The 18,170-nt window shown below is 38.5% G+C and overlaps 1 protein-coding gene across 7 annotated transcripts in view; it reads right to left on the reverse strand.

The window, feature by feature from the left end:
* The window catches only part of agap3 (ArfGAP with GTPase domain, ankyrin repeat and PH domain 3), a 985,397-nt gene that overhangs the window by 823,857 nt on the left and 143,370 nt on the right, over positions 1–18,170 (reverse strand). For 3 of the 7 annotated variants that reach the window (XM_009297585.5, XM_073940986.1, XM_073940987.1), the window contains exon 1: positions 7,460–9,091. The exons of 3 other annotated variants lie outside the window; for them this stretch is intronic. In XM_009297585.5, the coding sequence (XP_009295860.1) occupies positions 7,460–8,933 (1,474 nt within the window). In that variant the 5' untranslated portion in view covers positions 8,934–9,091. Of the gene's footprint in view, positions 1–7,459; positions 9,092–15,931; positions 16,415–18,170 lie in introns of those variants that run through there. One more of the 7 variants, XM_009297586.5, reaches the window with a different exon arrangement.

The raw sequence follows: 18,170 nt of genomic DNA on the forward strand, positions 1-18,170 counted from the left end.
CTGTGGCACTGCATTGTTTGCTTCACTTTTCACTCCGCTGCCCTTGTCCAATCTAATCAAAATGACTATTCAAAGCATCAGGGAAGAGAAAATACTCTGTGAGAAAAATACACCAAGAAAAGGAGCCCTTCATGAGCGAAACCGTTTATACATTGTACCAAAATAAGAGTCACTGTGAGTGTTTGTGTTATGGAGAGAACATGTTGTGCTTAGAGTTGGGCGATATGATGAAATCTCATATCATGAAAGAAGTCATTTTATTTTATCCCGATACTAGTGCTGTCATAATACTGGAATCTCTAATTTCAATACGATACCTTGAAAAATAACAATATTCGATACTATTTTTTGATAGTGCAAGGTAGGGCTGCACAATATATCCTTTCAGTCAGTATTGGAATAACGCATTAAGGTTGACTTATGAATGTAATATTTAATAATATTGTGATATTCAAGATTTGCATACAGCTCTGAATAACTTGAAAAAGCAACCACTAGTCTCTCCTACATTTTTAAAAGTGTCCATAGTTGTCTTGATAATACAAGCACTGCTGTTACCCCAACTGAAACTATATATATATATATATATATATATATATATATATATATATATACACACACATACATACACACACACACACACACACATATATACATATGAGCAATATCAAACAAGTAGCAGTGCAATATGGCTGTATATCGGCACTGGTGGGAGGTGTGCGTTGGCACAAAGCCGCAGGTATACAGCCATATCGCACTGCTACTCGTGTGATATTGCATTTATACAACAGTTTGACGGCATAATTGTGTATATAAAAACAAAATCAAACATGGAGAGTCTCAAAAACCCTTTTGTATGAGGAACTACTTTCTTCCGGATTCAAATCACAAGCTGACAGTTAAAACAGTTGAGCAAGCATCTTTTAAACTTTAGATCTGTAGTGTCTGCTTTTTGCTGGCTGTATGTGGGCGGAGTAATACACAAAGGGTAAAGAGGCTGTAGGAGTTCTGATATTGCAGTATATCGTAAAACTATCAGCCAATCAGATTTGAGAACCAGACAGAACTGTTGTGTGTGTGTATATATTTATATATATTTTTATATATATATATATATATATATATATATATATATATATATATACATATATATACACACACACACACACACACACACATACATACACACAAACACACATATACATACATATATACATACATACATACATACACATATATATAAATCTTTACATTTTAAAGAATATACTCAGAAATGTACTCATTCATATGATAATGTTTCACTTTATTTAAAATTTCAGGGCAAATATTTGACTTAAAACGTACACTTTAAACTTTATAACTGGACACTTTAGACAAACAAAATGTAAAATGCTAACAATGTTCTTTTAAGACTGCAACTTTCTCATGATGCTGTTCATGTTTCTGTCTGCATGTGTGATATTGTACTCATACGAACAAATAGTACCATAAACAATGTATTTTCTAATACCATGAAATAAAGCATGGATAGAGCATAATGCAAAATAAAAAATGCAAATAGACATTTTATTTTGTCCACACGATATATTTCGCCATATTGCACACCCCGAGTTGAGCTAAGTGTAACGCACGGCAAGTCAGGAGGTGTTTCCTTCTGTCCTTCATTTAAACTTGATGTCTCACCCTCCCTTTGCACTCAACAAACCGCTGAAGTGACTCAGATGAGATTCTTCCTGCTGCGCTCAGCAACGTGCCCTGATCAAACCAGCCATTTTCACACAAATCTAAGGAAAAGTGGACCTGTGCCAACAAGCAAACACATCTGAACTTGACAACCACACCCCACAATCCCACAGGACACTAGCATTTATCCCAAAGATGCTTCGAGTCAAAACAAATCAGAGTAATTAGGCTTCAGACTGAGTACACGCAATCTCAACTCAACGAGGCAGGTATTTTGGGAGTGACAGATGCAAAATTTCCTCTAAAATTTGAACCGCACTGCAGTTGAAAGGAATCAGACTGATGTTGCACTTCATTTTGATGCTTTAAAGCTGCAAACAATGCGCTTTCTGAGTCATATGGGAGCCACGGCGAACTTTATTGTTACCAAGCTGGAAAAAAAGTGACTCAGAGAGGGCAAGGCCATCGCAATCACAAGGGGGACGTTTAGAAATTGTGCTGAATTCATTTTCAGGCCTTCCTGTAGATGTACCAGAATGCAAGGAAATCAATATGCGTTATGAGGCACTAGAAGCTGTTGTTACACAATAGCAACACCGGTGGCCATAAAGTGAATTGCGGCAAGCAGCTTATAGACGAATTACCATGTTTGTAAACGTTCAGAATGCGTACGGGTTGCAGAAAAAAAAAACAGGAAAGCTAGCATTTACAGCAAGGGAATGACATCCGGTGCAGTACAGAGTTTGTTGTTGTCTTAGAGATAAGTCATATTGATTACATATTATATATATTATTTACATAATGCTTTCAGCATATTATAACAGCTTGTCAGCCAGTGATAAGCACAGTTATTTGGCAAAATTAACGTTAAAGTGAGTGGCGTTCCTCTGACAGGTCCATCTGCGATAGCACCCTCCCAATGCATATTGCATAAGACGAAATTGCCCAGCATCCAGCCCCAAATATCTAATATCTAATATAATATATCTAATATCTAATATACATATATACATATATACATATATACATACATACATACATATATACATAGATAGATAGATAGATAGATAGATAGATAGATAGATAGATAGATAGATAGATAGATAGATAGATAGATAGATAGATAGATAGATAGATAGATAGATAGATAGATAGATAGATAGATAGATAGATAGATAGATAGATATAGAAGAAGTGCTTCTCGATATTTGAACTTGAAGCAATATGACGCTGCCTGCAACTTTCTGTCGTACACCACGCCTACCAAAAGAGTACTATTGGTACTATTTGGCATTGGAGACACAAGTCTGGTAAAGGTGACCTGTACTGAATTAAATCAATTATACTCTAAAAAAGAGTATAATTAAAAAATTAAAAAATTATACTCTACCACTCAGTTGAATTGAGGCATATGCATTGATTCAATGCTTAGTTTGGCAGTATACTAACTTCTTTTTCATTCTTTGATTACAAGTAGTGACACCATTTTTGCGCCGACCAACAAATGCATTGGCCGATAAGATAACAAATTAGTTTTCTGTAGCTAAAGTTATAAAATAAAAGTTTTCCACTGTATTAGTTTGCGTTTCTGTAATTAGACCTTGAAAAATCCACATAAAAATTTGTAGTTATAAGCCTTTTTATTGATAATTGGCTTTCAAATATGACTAATTAGTTTCTGTTATAAAGTAAGCTAACATGTCCTTGTCAGTACATACCTAATTAGAAGAAGAAAAAATATAAGAATAAATAAAAATAAAAAAGTTGAAATTACTTTGCAGTGAGATATTGAAAGGCTTATTTTTTATAAGCTTAATGCATTTAAACGTGCACTAGGAAAATATAAGATTTCTATTGAGACTCAACACAATACATTTATTCATTCATTTTCCTTAGGCTTAGTCCCTTATTTATCAGGGGTCACCACAGTGGAATGAACCACTAATTATTCCAGCAAATGTTTTACGAAGCAGATGCCCTTCCAATGTTGTTTATCCAACTCACCTATAGCGCAGGTCTTTGGACTGTAGGGCAAACTAGAGCACCAGGAGCAAACCCACACCAACATAGGAAGAACATGCAAACTCCACACAATAATGCCAACTGGCTCAGGATTCAAACCAGCGACCTTTTTGCTATGATGTGACAGCTATACAATACATACTAAATATTAAAAGAACAAAATGAATGATTTGATTAGCGATAAAAAAAAACCTGAGCAGGACATCAGTTTTTAGTCAGTCCTAGAACTTTCATATAAAAACAGTCAATGGGCTTTTATAGACAATTTAAGAAGTCAGAAAGTTCCATCACAAGCTGTTCACCCACTAGCCATAAAAAAAGAGATCAATACGTAACAATTCTTACACAGACCAAATTTAAAGCTCTTTTGGGAAATGCAGAGCTTTTGTAGTTGGATTTACGGTTGAAATGCATGTCTCATGGTGTTCTCATTACGCTGGCACTTTCTAAAAGAGAAAGGAAACTTTCTGTACCTTTATAACTCACTGTAATGGATTCTTTCAAGCTAGGCACGATGCAATTTTCTAGCTTTGCACTCTTTTGAAGTGACCTAACACTATTTTCCCAGCCATCACGACCCCAAGGCCAAAAAGTCATCTTAATTCCATCTGAGAAGGCCTTTAAGGAGAGTCTAGCACTTTATACGCAGGTGAGAAAAGGTAAAGTCTTCCAGGCTTGAAATACCAAGAACTCACAGCTATAGAAGACAGAAACGACCTGCTTGTCAAACTTTCAGGGCATGTTACGACAGGCACACGCAACCCTTTGGTCCAAAAACCTCTCAAGTTCAGCAAACACACCTAACATTCCGACTGTCAGTCAACTTTTTGCAAAGAAAGGTCAATCTGGGAATTTTGGGGAGGATCGTTTCCTTAGTAACCAATGAAAATAAACTTGAGCAAATGCCAAGGGTGTAGACTAGCCACAATGTGACGAGTGACTAATGGTACTGCCTCAAAACAGGCCCTGAAAGTCATTTAATATAAGCTTGCTGTGCTGAAGAGAGCTTTCCGAGGTACACTTAAGAATGTAATGCGAGTATATTGTTACAATAAATGCAAGTCAACTGATTGGATGATAGCCAATGTCTCATTGGATCAAATTAAAGTACTTGACTCAGTGGTTCTGTCCAAACACAGTCTGTTAAAAGAATCAGTCCAGATAAACTGATAGATTTCCAGAGATGTGTCCTCCTTCAAAGATTTCTTTAATTGGTATCACTTTATTTTGATGGTCCATTTGAGTATTAGTAGACTGTCTGCTTAATAACAGTTGATACAGACATTTAACAGACATTTAACTGACTATTGTAAGTTGACAGACTGCAAGTACATGTCAACTTACAAAAAACCTAACCCTAACCCCAACGTAACAGTCTATGTATATTCAAGGGAGAATTAGTTGGCATTAAGGGTGTCACGATTTTGATTTAAATCGAAATCGATCGAAATTTATGCTCAATTTTGATTATCGAATCAAAAAATAGAATCGTTGATGCTGCCACGCTCGTGCAACGCTCGGGCCAGTGTACAGTGCTGCCTTGTTGTGTGCCAGATCGAGCCAGAGCTGCGTGCTGCAACTGTCTGTCAATTGTGTGCAAATACAATCTTACGGTGCTTTCACACATAGATGTTTGTTTCAGAATCTGTCTCGTTTCCCCCGTAAGCGCGATTTGTTTGGCAAATCAATCAGTCCGAGATCGCCTGAATGAGACGGTCTCTGCCCTATTAAGCGGATCGATTGTAGTGAGAAATCAAAACAATGCAACGAAACTAACGACCCAGGCTATATCACAGTGTATTATGATCGTGTAATAGTCATATATACGGCTATATGAAGAGAGAACGATGAGCAGGGCGAGACGTCATTCTTACCGGTAAATGCGAAAGTGAAAGCATGCTGAAATATTACCGAGAGCTGTTTATCCAGCCTGATCTCGGTTTATCCGTTAGGAAAATTGACCGAAGTTACTATCTGATGATTTTTTCATGTTTTAATCTTATAATATGTTGTGTTAGGCCAGTTGTTTTGTTCTTTCTTTCGAGGTGTCAGTGCGGAAATGATTAACATTGATCTGCTTCGCGATCTGATGCAGTCTCGGTTCATCTGCTATATATAACATATGTCTCTCTATAATTTAAGCCTAAAAAGCAGAATTCTAGCCAACGTTTCTTTAATAGATAGATTATTTTCAATAGATAGATTTTGGTAATTATGTGTGCAACTTACCTTTATTCATTTACTGTATGATTTGGTTATGGGTAAAACAAAGACCATGCAGGTCAGGTAGTTTAAACGGTAGGCAACAAATAATTAATTCGTTATTAATTAATTAATTATTCATAATCGAAAATCGAATCGAATCGTGACTTAAGAATCGAAAATGTAATCGAATCGAGGATTTGGAGGATCGTGACACCCTTAGTTGGCATGTAGATGCAATGTAATTTAAATTCAACAAATGGACCATCAAAACAAAGGGACCCTGTCATTTATTAACAATCTGGTAAGATTTGTGCTGTAATTAGGGATCTCATGACCCTTTAAGCCTGTCAGTCCTGTCCTAGCTGTTCCACAATGTAACAAGTCCTCAAAACACCTCAAGATGTACTGCCAAATAACATCATCTTCTATCCTGCTACATGTCCTACTAATTCAAACATAAGGACAGCTCTATTTCCATAGCAGATGTGCTAGCATCTCTCCACTGACATTTCAGTCATCTTGTGTTTGCAGACGCTTCATTCAAATTATATTCTGACAACAACTTCAGCTGTGAAATATATCACACTGCATTTGCAAGCCAGACTTCACTGATTAAAGACGAACTAATGTGCAAAAGATGATCCATATGCAACTCTGCGCATAGACTTTGTTCAAATATTCACATCCGTTGAAAATGCCACAGGGAAAACTAATGATTTTTTTGTGTAAGTAAGGATTACAAAGGCACTGAGGTGACATGAGGTTAAGAGCCTTTGCCTACACACATCTACTTGTTCCACTCTTTGTAACATAATCCTTTTTCAAAAATCACAGCGTAAAGCTCTGCACTATTTGTTTTCTCTACCTTTGAGACGATGCATCTGCTGCAGGCAAAAGAATGAATCGACTCCGAATGATATCGCTTTAAAAAATCATGAGGACTGTTGTCTGCATGAGGGTCACGATTTAACCTTCATATCTGTAAAAGCATAAACAAACCCTAACTCCAATCCCATGAGAACAGAAGTGTTCTGTGTTCCATTCTGCAAAAGGAAGAGCATTCCTGAGCAGTGCTTAGGAGGGTTCTGATAATAAAACAGAGCCATTAAATTATTCTCCTTTTATACGTCTGCATCTTCCATCTCTGACTTATTCCTGCAGTCTATTTGATTACCTTGAAAGCGTTAATGATTAAACAAGATTTGATAGACGCTTTTTGGCTTCCTAATTCAATTGCGGTGCAGACTTGCACTGGAAGAAAACTCCTCTTGGAGCCAATTAACAGCTCAAGCACACACACACACACACACACACACACACTCCAACAGAGCCAAAGCACGGGGAGTGAATAATGCATTTAACCTCTTATTATGCCTGTTGGTGCTGCCCAAGCCAAACCTTCAATATCGTTTAAATATTTAATCAATTTGCCCTGCTCTCCAAGGCTACGTCCAGGCACTCAGAGTATGTCCTCTTCAGACAAAAAGCAGCACCTTTTCCTCCGTCAGACTGGGATGTGGAATAAAATTATGCATTTTACACGACTTACCTTGACCTTTGCGGAAACCAATGCCAGCTAGAGTCTCTATAGCAACAGAATCTGGCTTTTTATTTCTCACAGGGGGATGGCTGCCAACTGCTTGGCTTCCAGTGCTCAGCTCAGATTTGTTGCTGGACAACGGCTCCTTCCTCTTAAAACGACTAGCAATTAGCTGCCAAAAACTAGTCTCTGGCTGCATTTGTTTAGTGGGCTTGGTTAATTTGGCAGGTCGAAGAGGAACCTCCAAGACTGCTACTTTGCCCTGTGTTTGGTACTGTATGTATTGTGTGGCCCCTTGGTCCTCATCTTGCTCACATGCTGGTGCTAACGTCCTGCCAGTAAGGTACGAGAATGGGCGAGTGCTTTGCATAGATTTTTCTCCAATACTTGCAGTGCGTCTCAGCTCAGTTCTGTCCTCATGCTCAGGTTGATTACGATTTCGTCTCATCCGGAGGCTCAAACTCCTTCTCAGCGATCCGAACATTTTTTTGGGTGCTTCTTCTTTGTTAGATTCCTTCAGCTTTGCTGAAATTTGTGTCACCCCCATTTCTTTTCCAGTTGCCTGTCGACCAAACCATTTCCACCGGAATCCTGGACGAGGCAAACTACCGGTGCCAGTATGGCTTGCAAGCTCATCCCGAGATCCACTACGCTCTTTATAAAGCTCAAGAACAGTCATGCTAACAGGCCTTGGTTTGCTCCTGCTTTTCAAAGTCCGTCGGATTGGCGGTTCTTCTAGACGAAGAGGTAACAGGCTGGCAGATGGCGGCATGTCAGGTTTTAAACCATCGATGGCACGCAGCTCAGCTCGCCTTGTCCTACACCGCTGGACCACATCTGGAAAACCATGATTAGTGGAAGCAGAGGTAGGCAAAATAACTTGTTTAGAGTTGGTTGCTTCCAACATGCAAAAACTGTGAGGTCTTGTAGAACTGTCTTGGTGGTTGGTTGATGTGGTTTGCTGTCTCCTGTTGTTGTCTGGGAAGACAAACATGCTCATCGCTCTTCTGCTGCCCAGGAGCCGAAGCCCATGTGCGGGCCTTTGCAAGACCACCACATGAGATTCTGTTGCATTCTCCACAGAAACAGCATTGCAAATTAGTTCCTTAAAGGGAATGTGGCAAACACCAGTACGGAGCTCCAAAGCTTTCTCTACCCCAGCAAAGTCAAAGTGTTCCGCAGACGATTGTTGCGTACAGTTGTCCCGGAGGATAGGTAACCGGTCTGTCCTCATTCCGAGAACTTCCCCTTTCCTCCACCCCCTGTTCCCTGTGCTGCTCAGGTAAAGCCACCTGTTGAGCTTTCCAGCTGCGCTCCTCCTCTGCCCTGGGCTCTCTTGACGCTCCTCCCTCTGATTCGCTTGTCTTTCGTTGTCGTCGTCTTCCTCTCCCACGTTGCTCTTTACAGCTATGAACTCATCCTCTCCTCTCTTCTCAGCCCGCCCTGAAGGCATGAGAGTCTGGACCTCCTCCTGTAGTCCCATTCTTTGTAAACAGCAACTATGTACAGTGTTTTACTAACTTGGTCTCAGTGGATAAAATGTGAACTTATTTTTAGGATTCCCATTTTTTTAATCGTGGACACACCTCTGCAAGCTTGTTCTCGCCAACTTAAGCACTCTATCTAACACAGACGCTCTCTGAGTTTTTCACCTCCAGGCCACATTCCAAAAGCAAGCATAATCCCTCACCTTTGACTTGTGAGAGACAGAAACAGAGTTAGAGGGTGGGGGGAACTTCAAACAAGCCCCAGCATGACCTCCCTGCTACTTTTACCTTGCAGGGAATTGTGGGGGAACAACAAAAATACCTGTGCGCACAGAGGCGATAAGTGCAGCCACAGATTAAAAAGCCTTTGGTCTTCTCCTACTGTCAAAAACAGGTCTGTGCAACCCTGCAGTCAGCAGTGTAGACAAGTTCCTTAATGTTCCGCTTCTTGGCTTGAGCAAAAGGGCTCTGTTTGAACTTCAAGCTGGTCCCACATGTCCTAAGGATAACAGCAAAGCAAGGAGCAGAATCCTTTCTTTCAATAAAGCGGAGACATTGCCAAAGCACCTGTAGAGAAATCCCTGTGGGAGCTACTGCTGTGACTGAAGATTAAAATGGAGGGTGTCTGATGCTTTGGGTGGTGAGTATCTTCGGCACGGTTACCAACATTTGCACCATCCTATAAAGCATCTAAATTAAAGGGCATTTTGTTGAGCTTCCCTTTCTTGGAGCCTCCCTCAATCATTCACTCTCTAATTCTCTGGCCCCTTCCCCCCCTTTCTAAACTGCCCTCCCTTGCAACTGCATTTCCTCATCAAATGAATAAGCCAGAAATTGGCAAACAAAACTGGGGAGCTCACTGCAAGGGGGAGGAGGATGAAATGCCAAACAATTCCCCAGTTTTCTCATGCAAGGTTTTGCCTATGCTAAGTGAATGTCATGTCAAAAGTTTTCATGCCACCTATGCAAACTCCAGAAAGGGTGAATAAGCATTATGGAAGAGAAAGACAATGTGCATCGAATATAAAATGATTTTCTAGATGTACCAATTTTACATGCAGAAGCTGTCTCCAGCTATGAATATACAAGCACAACAGCATCCACCCTCCAATAGGAAATATTTAACATACACTGTTAAGACTGTCTGCTAGTATTGAGTATAGCATGTTTTCCAATGTGGTAGATCTTACTGCCAGTGTCAGTAAAAGTCATCTGGGTTAGGAAAACACGGGAGCAGATTTTGTGCTTGTAAACAGCACCCACATGTGGTTCCAATGAAAACTGCCCCAAACGTCTAATATTACTGCACTCCCATTGAGGGGAATCATATTTTAGACTCACTTGACAACATTTAAACAAAGATTCCCATGGTGCAAAATAATTTATGAAAGGTAATGTTCCTGTTGGACTACAGTAACCTTGAGGCTGTCATTTGATGGATATTCACCTTATTCTCCGCCGACGAGTGGGCGCTGCCATTTGAATCTTTTTAGCTTGAGACTTCCGATCTCATTGACTTCCATTCATTTTTTGACGTTAAAAACTGCTCGTTATGCTGCTTGATGTTGCAATTTGATATTTTCATATTATATTATTCTACTTGGTCTGTATAGTCAAGCAAACATTTGTTTGTAGAGCAAGTAGTTTGAGCGTTTTCTGCCGTTTATTATTCCTAGTCATTTCTCCCATAGGTGACTGAATTGGAAATTCAAAGACAATCGCGAAAACAGGCGCACTTCCACATTTTAGAATAAGGTCAATATAATTAAACAAAAAACACTTCGTTTTGTCTACGAACAGCCTATTATGACTTAACTATGTAATACAGGTTACTTCATTAAAATGATCAACTACAGCTTTAAGCAGACTATTTTGAAAGAAACTAATCTTCCTATTACGGTCTTCCTTTACACTTTTTCTTTATTTCCGTCAAGCTTTCCTTCCTTTTCCTGCCTTACTATTTTATTTACTTCTTTCCTTTACTTTTTGTATTTGTTTCATTCCTGCCTCCCCCTTTCAATTGTCCAATCTTTCTGTATCCTTTATCTGTGTTTCAATTTCTTGACTTCTCAACTCCCTTTATTTCCCAACATTCTGCTCTATACCATTTCTTTTTTGATTGTCACATATTCTCTGCAACGTACAGACAACACGAATTTCATTATAGTCCAGTCTACAGATCCAGTCAATCTGTGCTCCACTTCAGTTAACTCTTGTCTGACATCTGACAAGTCTGAGAACACGTCATAAGCCACAGGTTACTAATCCTAGACTTTCTACAAGGAAAACCAAAACTTGACACACACTGTAAGCTATAATGTATATCTCGAGTAGCCCCCCACTAGAAATATCCCTCAACTTAAAATCTGTGAATATCATCACTGTTTCTCTACAAATCTATATTTAACATCTCCGGTGATCAACTGTGTTTGGATTTCATATCCTCCCCTCTTATTTCATCATGCCCTAAATCACTTTCACAGGAGTGTTCAGTGTGACACAAGAGTACTACTGAATGATCCAAACCATCTTATGTGGCTTACAAGCAGGAAAGTAACTGAATGAAAAGGATGTGGGTGGCAACTATAATTCTGATAGCAACTGGTGTTTTGGTACAACAAAATTAAGCAAGAATGGTGCAAGAACAATAGGCAAATAGTAGGTGGGCTCCTCAAATTTATTTACCATATAAGTGTTTATACTACAAAAGCAGTCCAATCAAATGTATTTGACAACCTTGGGGTACAAGGTGGATGAGTATAATACATTTTAGGGTGTACTCAAACTAGGCTATCCGAACCGTGGCCAGGCACATTTGACCCCCATTTCCCGATTCGTTCAAGTAGGTGTCGCTGCAGCCTGGAGACCTCCAAGTGGGGTGGTAGGTGTAGACGTCAATAAACACAACAAGTTACTGTGAGGTTGCAGGGCTCGAAATTAACTTTCTTACTTGGTAGCACCGGTGCTCCCAACCTGAAATATTTAGGATCACCAGAAAAAATTTAGGAGCACCAGAAAAAATTTAGGAGCACCCACCAAAAATGAATGATATATTTGACAAGTTGTATATTAAGGGATTTATTGTATTTGAAAACATCAACTGGGACTAACAAAACCCAGAAACAACTATCTAACTAATGCTGTGATGACTTAATATTTATGCAATAATTCCAAAATGAATGTTGAATAATTATAAAATATTAATGATGACGATGATGACAATAATACTAATAATGAATTATATTTCTCATCATCATGCTGCCTTGAATGTGCTTTAATGTAAGTTATCTGCTATATAAAGTCCTTCTGTTACTTATTTATTATGAAAAAATAAATTGATGGTTTGCATAAAATACAAATGAAGCATTGTAGTAAGAAATATTTATTTTGTACTGCTGTTTTTATATGCTTGTCAATTTAATAAATAATAGTTCTGCTACAAAAAAAAACAAAATAATATAGTAAATCATTCAATTCAATGCTGAAAGTTGCAAAGCAGTCATCAGTAATTAAATAGAAAAATAATATACACCTCAAGAAAGAACGGACAAAAGAAAGGAAGAAAAGTCTCACTTTTAAAAGTTTTGGTTTCAGTTTGTGTCGTTTTAATGCTCAGCCTCGTTACACGCTGAGTTACATCTTTCTGTGTTTGCGGAAAAGCATGCGAGCCGGCCCATTACGAGGGGGGCAGAGCAGGATTCTTCCGATGACCACCGGCGCAATACTGTTCTTGGTTATAACCCACATCAGTTTAAACTCAGTAAAGGCAAGCTTCTTTGGTGATGGTGTTTTAGCGGACATTTGTGCTGTTGCAGCCTGATCTCACGAGGAAACTTATGAAAAAGTTACGAATTGCCATGAGATTGTTTTGGCTGAACACGCAGTGCATGTAAAGCATCGAGAGTCAGTGTACTTTTCACTCTTCAGCCGTTTGCATTCCCCGCGGTCACAAAAGCTCCCGCCCTGTCGACTGACAGCGGAAAGTCTTTAGTGATTGACAGCTAATATGAACCAATATAGCGGCAGGGAAGACCGATTTTACCACGTTTTTAGAAAAAAAAACCCAAAACAGGTCGCACTACAACCATTATATGCAGTCGCACGAATGCTCCCAATATATATTATGAGGTCGCATAGCTTAAATTTCGGGCGCATATGCGATCAAAATGGTCACAATATCGAGCCCTGGGTTGGGATTAGGGTTGGGGTAGGTATACACCAGTGATCACCAAACTTGTTCCTGGAGATTTTAGCTCCAACCCTGATCAAACTGCAAGGACATTGGCCCTCCAGGACCGAGATTGGTGACCCCTAGTATGGACGATAATAAAACACAACAGGTTACTGTGAGATTGGTTTAGGGTTAGGTTTACTTCTCGACAAACCTGACTCCCCTTTACGTACACGTGCTTCACGTAGCACCTGCAGTTAAACTCACAGTGGTTTATCATAAAACATTTATTGACAATTTTTCCCGCAATTGACAGCAAGAACGAACATAAAAGCGTCGAGCGCTGATTGACAAGCAGCACCTACAGGTGTTCAAAAGAATGTAAAACATCAAATGAATTTATGCATTTACGCCATAATGCATCTACCTGAACCCTACTAGGAATCCAGGGAGCTGCTGTAGAAGCTGGAACTCCAGTGTCCTACTTCTGTTGTGTCAAACAAGTCATCGTTTCGGGAGTTGCCAAATGAATTATTTTTAGGCTCACCAGATTCACTAGAGACACTTTGCTGCAGACTAGCTAACTGATATACTTAAAACCAACAGACTGAAACTAACTTCTAAAATACTTTATTTTAATACACAGGATATTTAATGAAAACAAAAATGTATAAACTATTTAAATATCCTCTTTAAACAAATAAATCTGCAATATGTAGGCGAGTAAGCAGTCTAATCTACAGAGGTGCAGTGCTGTGATGTGATCCAGTTACGTTGTAATTTTATTATTGTGGTTCTGTGACTCATGGTTGCTGTATGGTTAAATTATGACAATTAAAGTAACTAGGCTAATTTCTGATTTAAACAAATTAAAATTAAATAAATATTAATCTAATATTTGGGCATTCTTTGTCCATTCAGGTGGGTTTTGGACAAGCTTTTGGGCTGGAAAATGTCAGCTATATCAGGGAAGGGGGACAATTGCACCTGGGCAGTTCAAGACAACCGTGCCTAGTGTGAGTACACCATTAGATGCTATTACAATTATATTTAGGACTGTCCACTTGTTACTACATAAAAAAACTGCACCTTACTACCAAGTGTTAATTAGATCTCATCCGTTTATCATGAGAATTCTCTCACTCATCTTCAGCTTCACTAATAGACAATCGCCTAAAATATCAACAACCAAAGCAATACTAAAGTCATTCATTTTCTTGTCGGCTTAGTCCCTTTATTTATCCGGGGTCGCCACAGCGGAATGAACCGCCAACTTATCCAGCAAGTTTTTTGGCAGCGGATGCCCTTTCAGCCGCAACCCATCTCTGGGAAACATCCACACACACATTTACACACACACTCATGCACTACAGACAATTTAGCCTACCCAATTCACCTGTACCACATGTCTTTGGACTGTGGGGAAAACCGGAGCACGCGGAGGAAACCCAAGCGAATGCAGGGAGAACATGCAAACTCCACACAGAAACGCCAACTTATCTGAGGATCGAACCAGCGACATTCTTGCTGTGAGGCGACAGCACTACCTACTGCGCCACTGCTTCGCCAAGTTCAATACAGACCAAGGTTATAATAGTTTGGGATTTTTTCATTAGTTTTAGTTATGTAGTCAGCAATAGTCATTTCAGTCTGTTAAAACATCACCATAATCTAAAAAATGTCTTACAGTGAACTTTTACTAACTGTAAACCCAACTGAATCATGCTTCACTTATTCAAACTCCATTACGACTGTCTGTTATGAAATAAACTTACATTTTTCACCAGATTCTCTCATTTAAGCCCTCAGTTCACCCGCGCGGCAGTTGTTACAAGATCAGTTCAGTCACACAGCGGGCTGTACTTTGTGTTTGGTTTACTGAATCACGCATGCGCAGTATTATCGGTTCACCGCTTCTCAATGTAACATTACTGTTCTAATAACTGAATGAGAGTATTTATTGGATTTTTTTTAGAGGGGGTATTAGGCTTGTTATAAAGTAAGAAGTGGGTGGATAAGTGGGTGAATAAATGCTTACTGGAGACGCAAATCGTTTCAAATGATTCAGTTCGATTTGGTGAACTAGTTCAACCCGTTCACTTAGAAGATCCGGTTAAAAAGATTCGTTCGTGATCGTGATACAGAAATAAAACCCATTATTGGGCACAAATGTGTTAAGGTAATAGTTTTATATCTCTGTATTTAATGCTGTCACCGTGCTGCTGTCATGTCCACGCGTTGTTTTTGTCACGGGAGCAACAGAGAGGATGACTCGAGGAGAACCGGCTCGGTCTGACCAGTGGCAGCAGGAGACTCTGAGGTGCGAAAGGGTCAAACACAAACACCTGCGCGCGGATTATATTTACTTCTAAAAGGCTTACAGTAAGATTATTTATTAAATACATTTACAAACACGAAAACGAAGGAGGTTTTTGCTATAATTTTAGTTAGTTTCAGTTAGTTTTGTATGTACACAATACAGTTTCAGTTAGTTCTAGTTTTTGAAAAAACTCTCGTTGTTATTTTTATTTCAGTTAACGACAATTATTTTTACATTTTAGTTTTCGTTTTTTCATAAGTTTTCGTTAACTATAATAACCTTGATACAGACTACACTAAATATCAAACACCTACTTCTAATGCCACAGATACATTTGAACACAGATGACTTGAACTCTAGACAAGTATTTGATTTCAGTTATTTAAATCACCAAACGATACCAATAGAAAACTCCCAGCATAAATCAGTAGCTGTTCTTCAGACAGTATTTACACCTGTACAGATGAAATGTCTGATTCGCCTTTGAAGAAGTATTTATTTACCTGCGTCTACCGTGTAAGGGGTCGTCACCCCTGTAACATCCACTGAGATCAAACAGTCTTCTTCCCCCCTCTGCCTTCTTCTGCCTCCAAAGCACATCATCATGAAGACTTGCCCAAACCACAAGAATATCCATTAACCGGTGACATTCTCAACTTCGAGGTCTTTAAGATCTGAACAAACTGATCTTTAGATGACACGGTGATGTTTTACTCCTGTCAAATATCACAAATGTCTCGGCAAGAGGGAGGAGGCGGCAGACAGGTACAAGAAACATGTCAAACCTCTGTAATCCCTCATGAGTAGGAGGGAACCACGCCGTTCCTAGCTTACCTGAACCTGAACCTTAATCTTTAACCAATAGGATGTCCTTGGTGCATTACGGTCCCCTCTTTAACAGTGTGCGCACCCAATGAAAAGCCATCATATTCAACTCTGTTTTAGAGAAAAGTCTGGCTACCCCTATCAAAACTTGTTTCACTCATGTCGGCATTTGTGCAATGCTCTGACGCAAGACGCCCCACTGATATTTCAGGTCCAACCACAACACTGTCTGTGATGAAACTCTCCACTTGTCTTAAAATTCACATTAAACTAACATCATAGTTGAAAAGCAGAGCTACAAAAGGCAGTATGCTCTTAAATGCAAAGCTGAGCAATAAAAAAAAAGATTGTTATTATTAAATTATTTGCTTTTACACATGGATATTTTATTCAAATTAGAGGCAACCGTTGCATTTATAAATAGAAGAGCATCATAAAATGCAAATTCACTCAGTGCCAGTTGGTGTTGCTTATTGAAGCACTAAAATAAAATAGTTTTTTCTTGGTTAGCGCTAAAAAAAAAATCAAAGCAGTGCAGTGATTTTAAATGGCACTTACTGTGCATTTTCAGAAGTAACCTAAACATTTCGCTGTGGAAAAAAAGGTATCAGATTCATGACTGCGGCTTTCTTATTTTCTAGAGTTAAGGCTTTAAAATGTAGTGTATTGTCTATTGTATTTGGTGCAGTTTGTTTTTGTAAACAGCTTAGAAGTTTAAACATCAAGATTTGCAATTATAATGAATGTCAAATTAAGTAAGATATTTTCAGGCGTGGATGTTTGTTGTACTAGGTGTTCTCTGGCTTTTCTTTCTTTGATACTTTTTTCTACAATTTTCAACATTTCTCTTGAACCATGCCCCTTGATTGCTATTTTTGGTGTATCTGCTTTGTTGGACAACCTTTCAAATAAGAATGCTAATGTTCTAGTCTTTGCGTCACTGATAGCCCGAAGACGGATTTTATTACACTGGAAGTCTTCTAAACCTCCTCTCACTGTCTCATGGTTAGAAGATTTGATGTCTTTTCTACATACTGAAAAAATTAAGTTTACATTAAGAGGTTCCACTGAAAAATTTTATAAATACTGGGATCCTCTATTTAATTTTGTCAGGAATACAACTCACCTCTTCGCTGATTTATAAGTTGTTGTTTTTTTTTTTTTCTTTTAAGAAAGATCTCTGTTTTTTTTTATTAATGTGTGCGTGTGTTATTTATATTGTATGTATATTTATTCAGATGCTTTGACAATTCTTGTAGGTTCTAATGTTGTGTTTTTTGTTTTATTAATTAATTTATTTTTTTATTCTTCTCCTTTGAGGTGGGATGGGGGACTGAGGGTTTTTGAATGTTCTTGTTTACCCTTAGTTACTGTTAAAAACAAAATAAATGTGTAAATTATGGATATTGCGGTATTTTTTTGCAGACTGCACAACAACAAATAAAAAAAAAAAAAAGATTTGCATTTATATTACTTTTCAAAAGTCCAACATTAATGCGAAATTAAGCATTCACACAAGTAGATTAAATACAAAGACAATGCAAAAGCAAGAATAGCATGAAGTAGCACAAATGATGTAAATTGATGTGTTAGCTGTAAATGTGCAGAATTCACTGCAATCGCATCTCCCTTAAAGTTAAAAAAAAAAACAAAAAAAAAAACAAGTCAACTCAAGAAGAAAATATTCTGTGATTAAACAAGAGCAACTGATGCATTACACATGATGATTACACATGTTCAATTCACATTTGGTGCGAAGTTAAAACAATATGCAAAGATTCTGCTGGTGATTTTTTCAAATAATCTGCAAACTAAAATCTACAGATGCGCGAGTACACTACCTGACAAAAGTCTTGTCGTCGATCCCAGTTGCAAGCGCAACAAATAATAATAACTTGACTTCTAGTTGATTATTTG

The sequence above is a fragment of the Danio rerio genome, chromosome 24 (assembly GCF_049306965.1).
Source record: "Danio rerio strain Tuebingen ecotype United States chromosome 24, GRCz12tu, whole genome shotgun sequence".
Taxonomy (NCBI): Eukaryota; Metazoa; Chordata; class Actinopteri; order Cypriniformes; family Danionidae; genus Danio; species Danio rerio.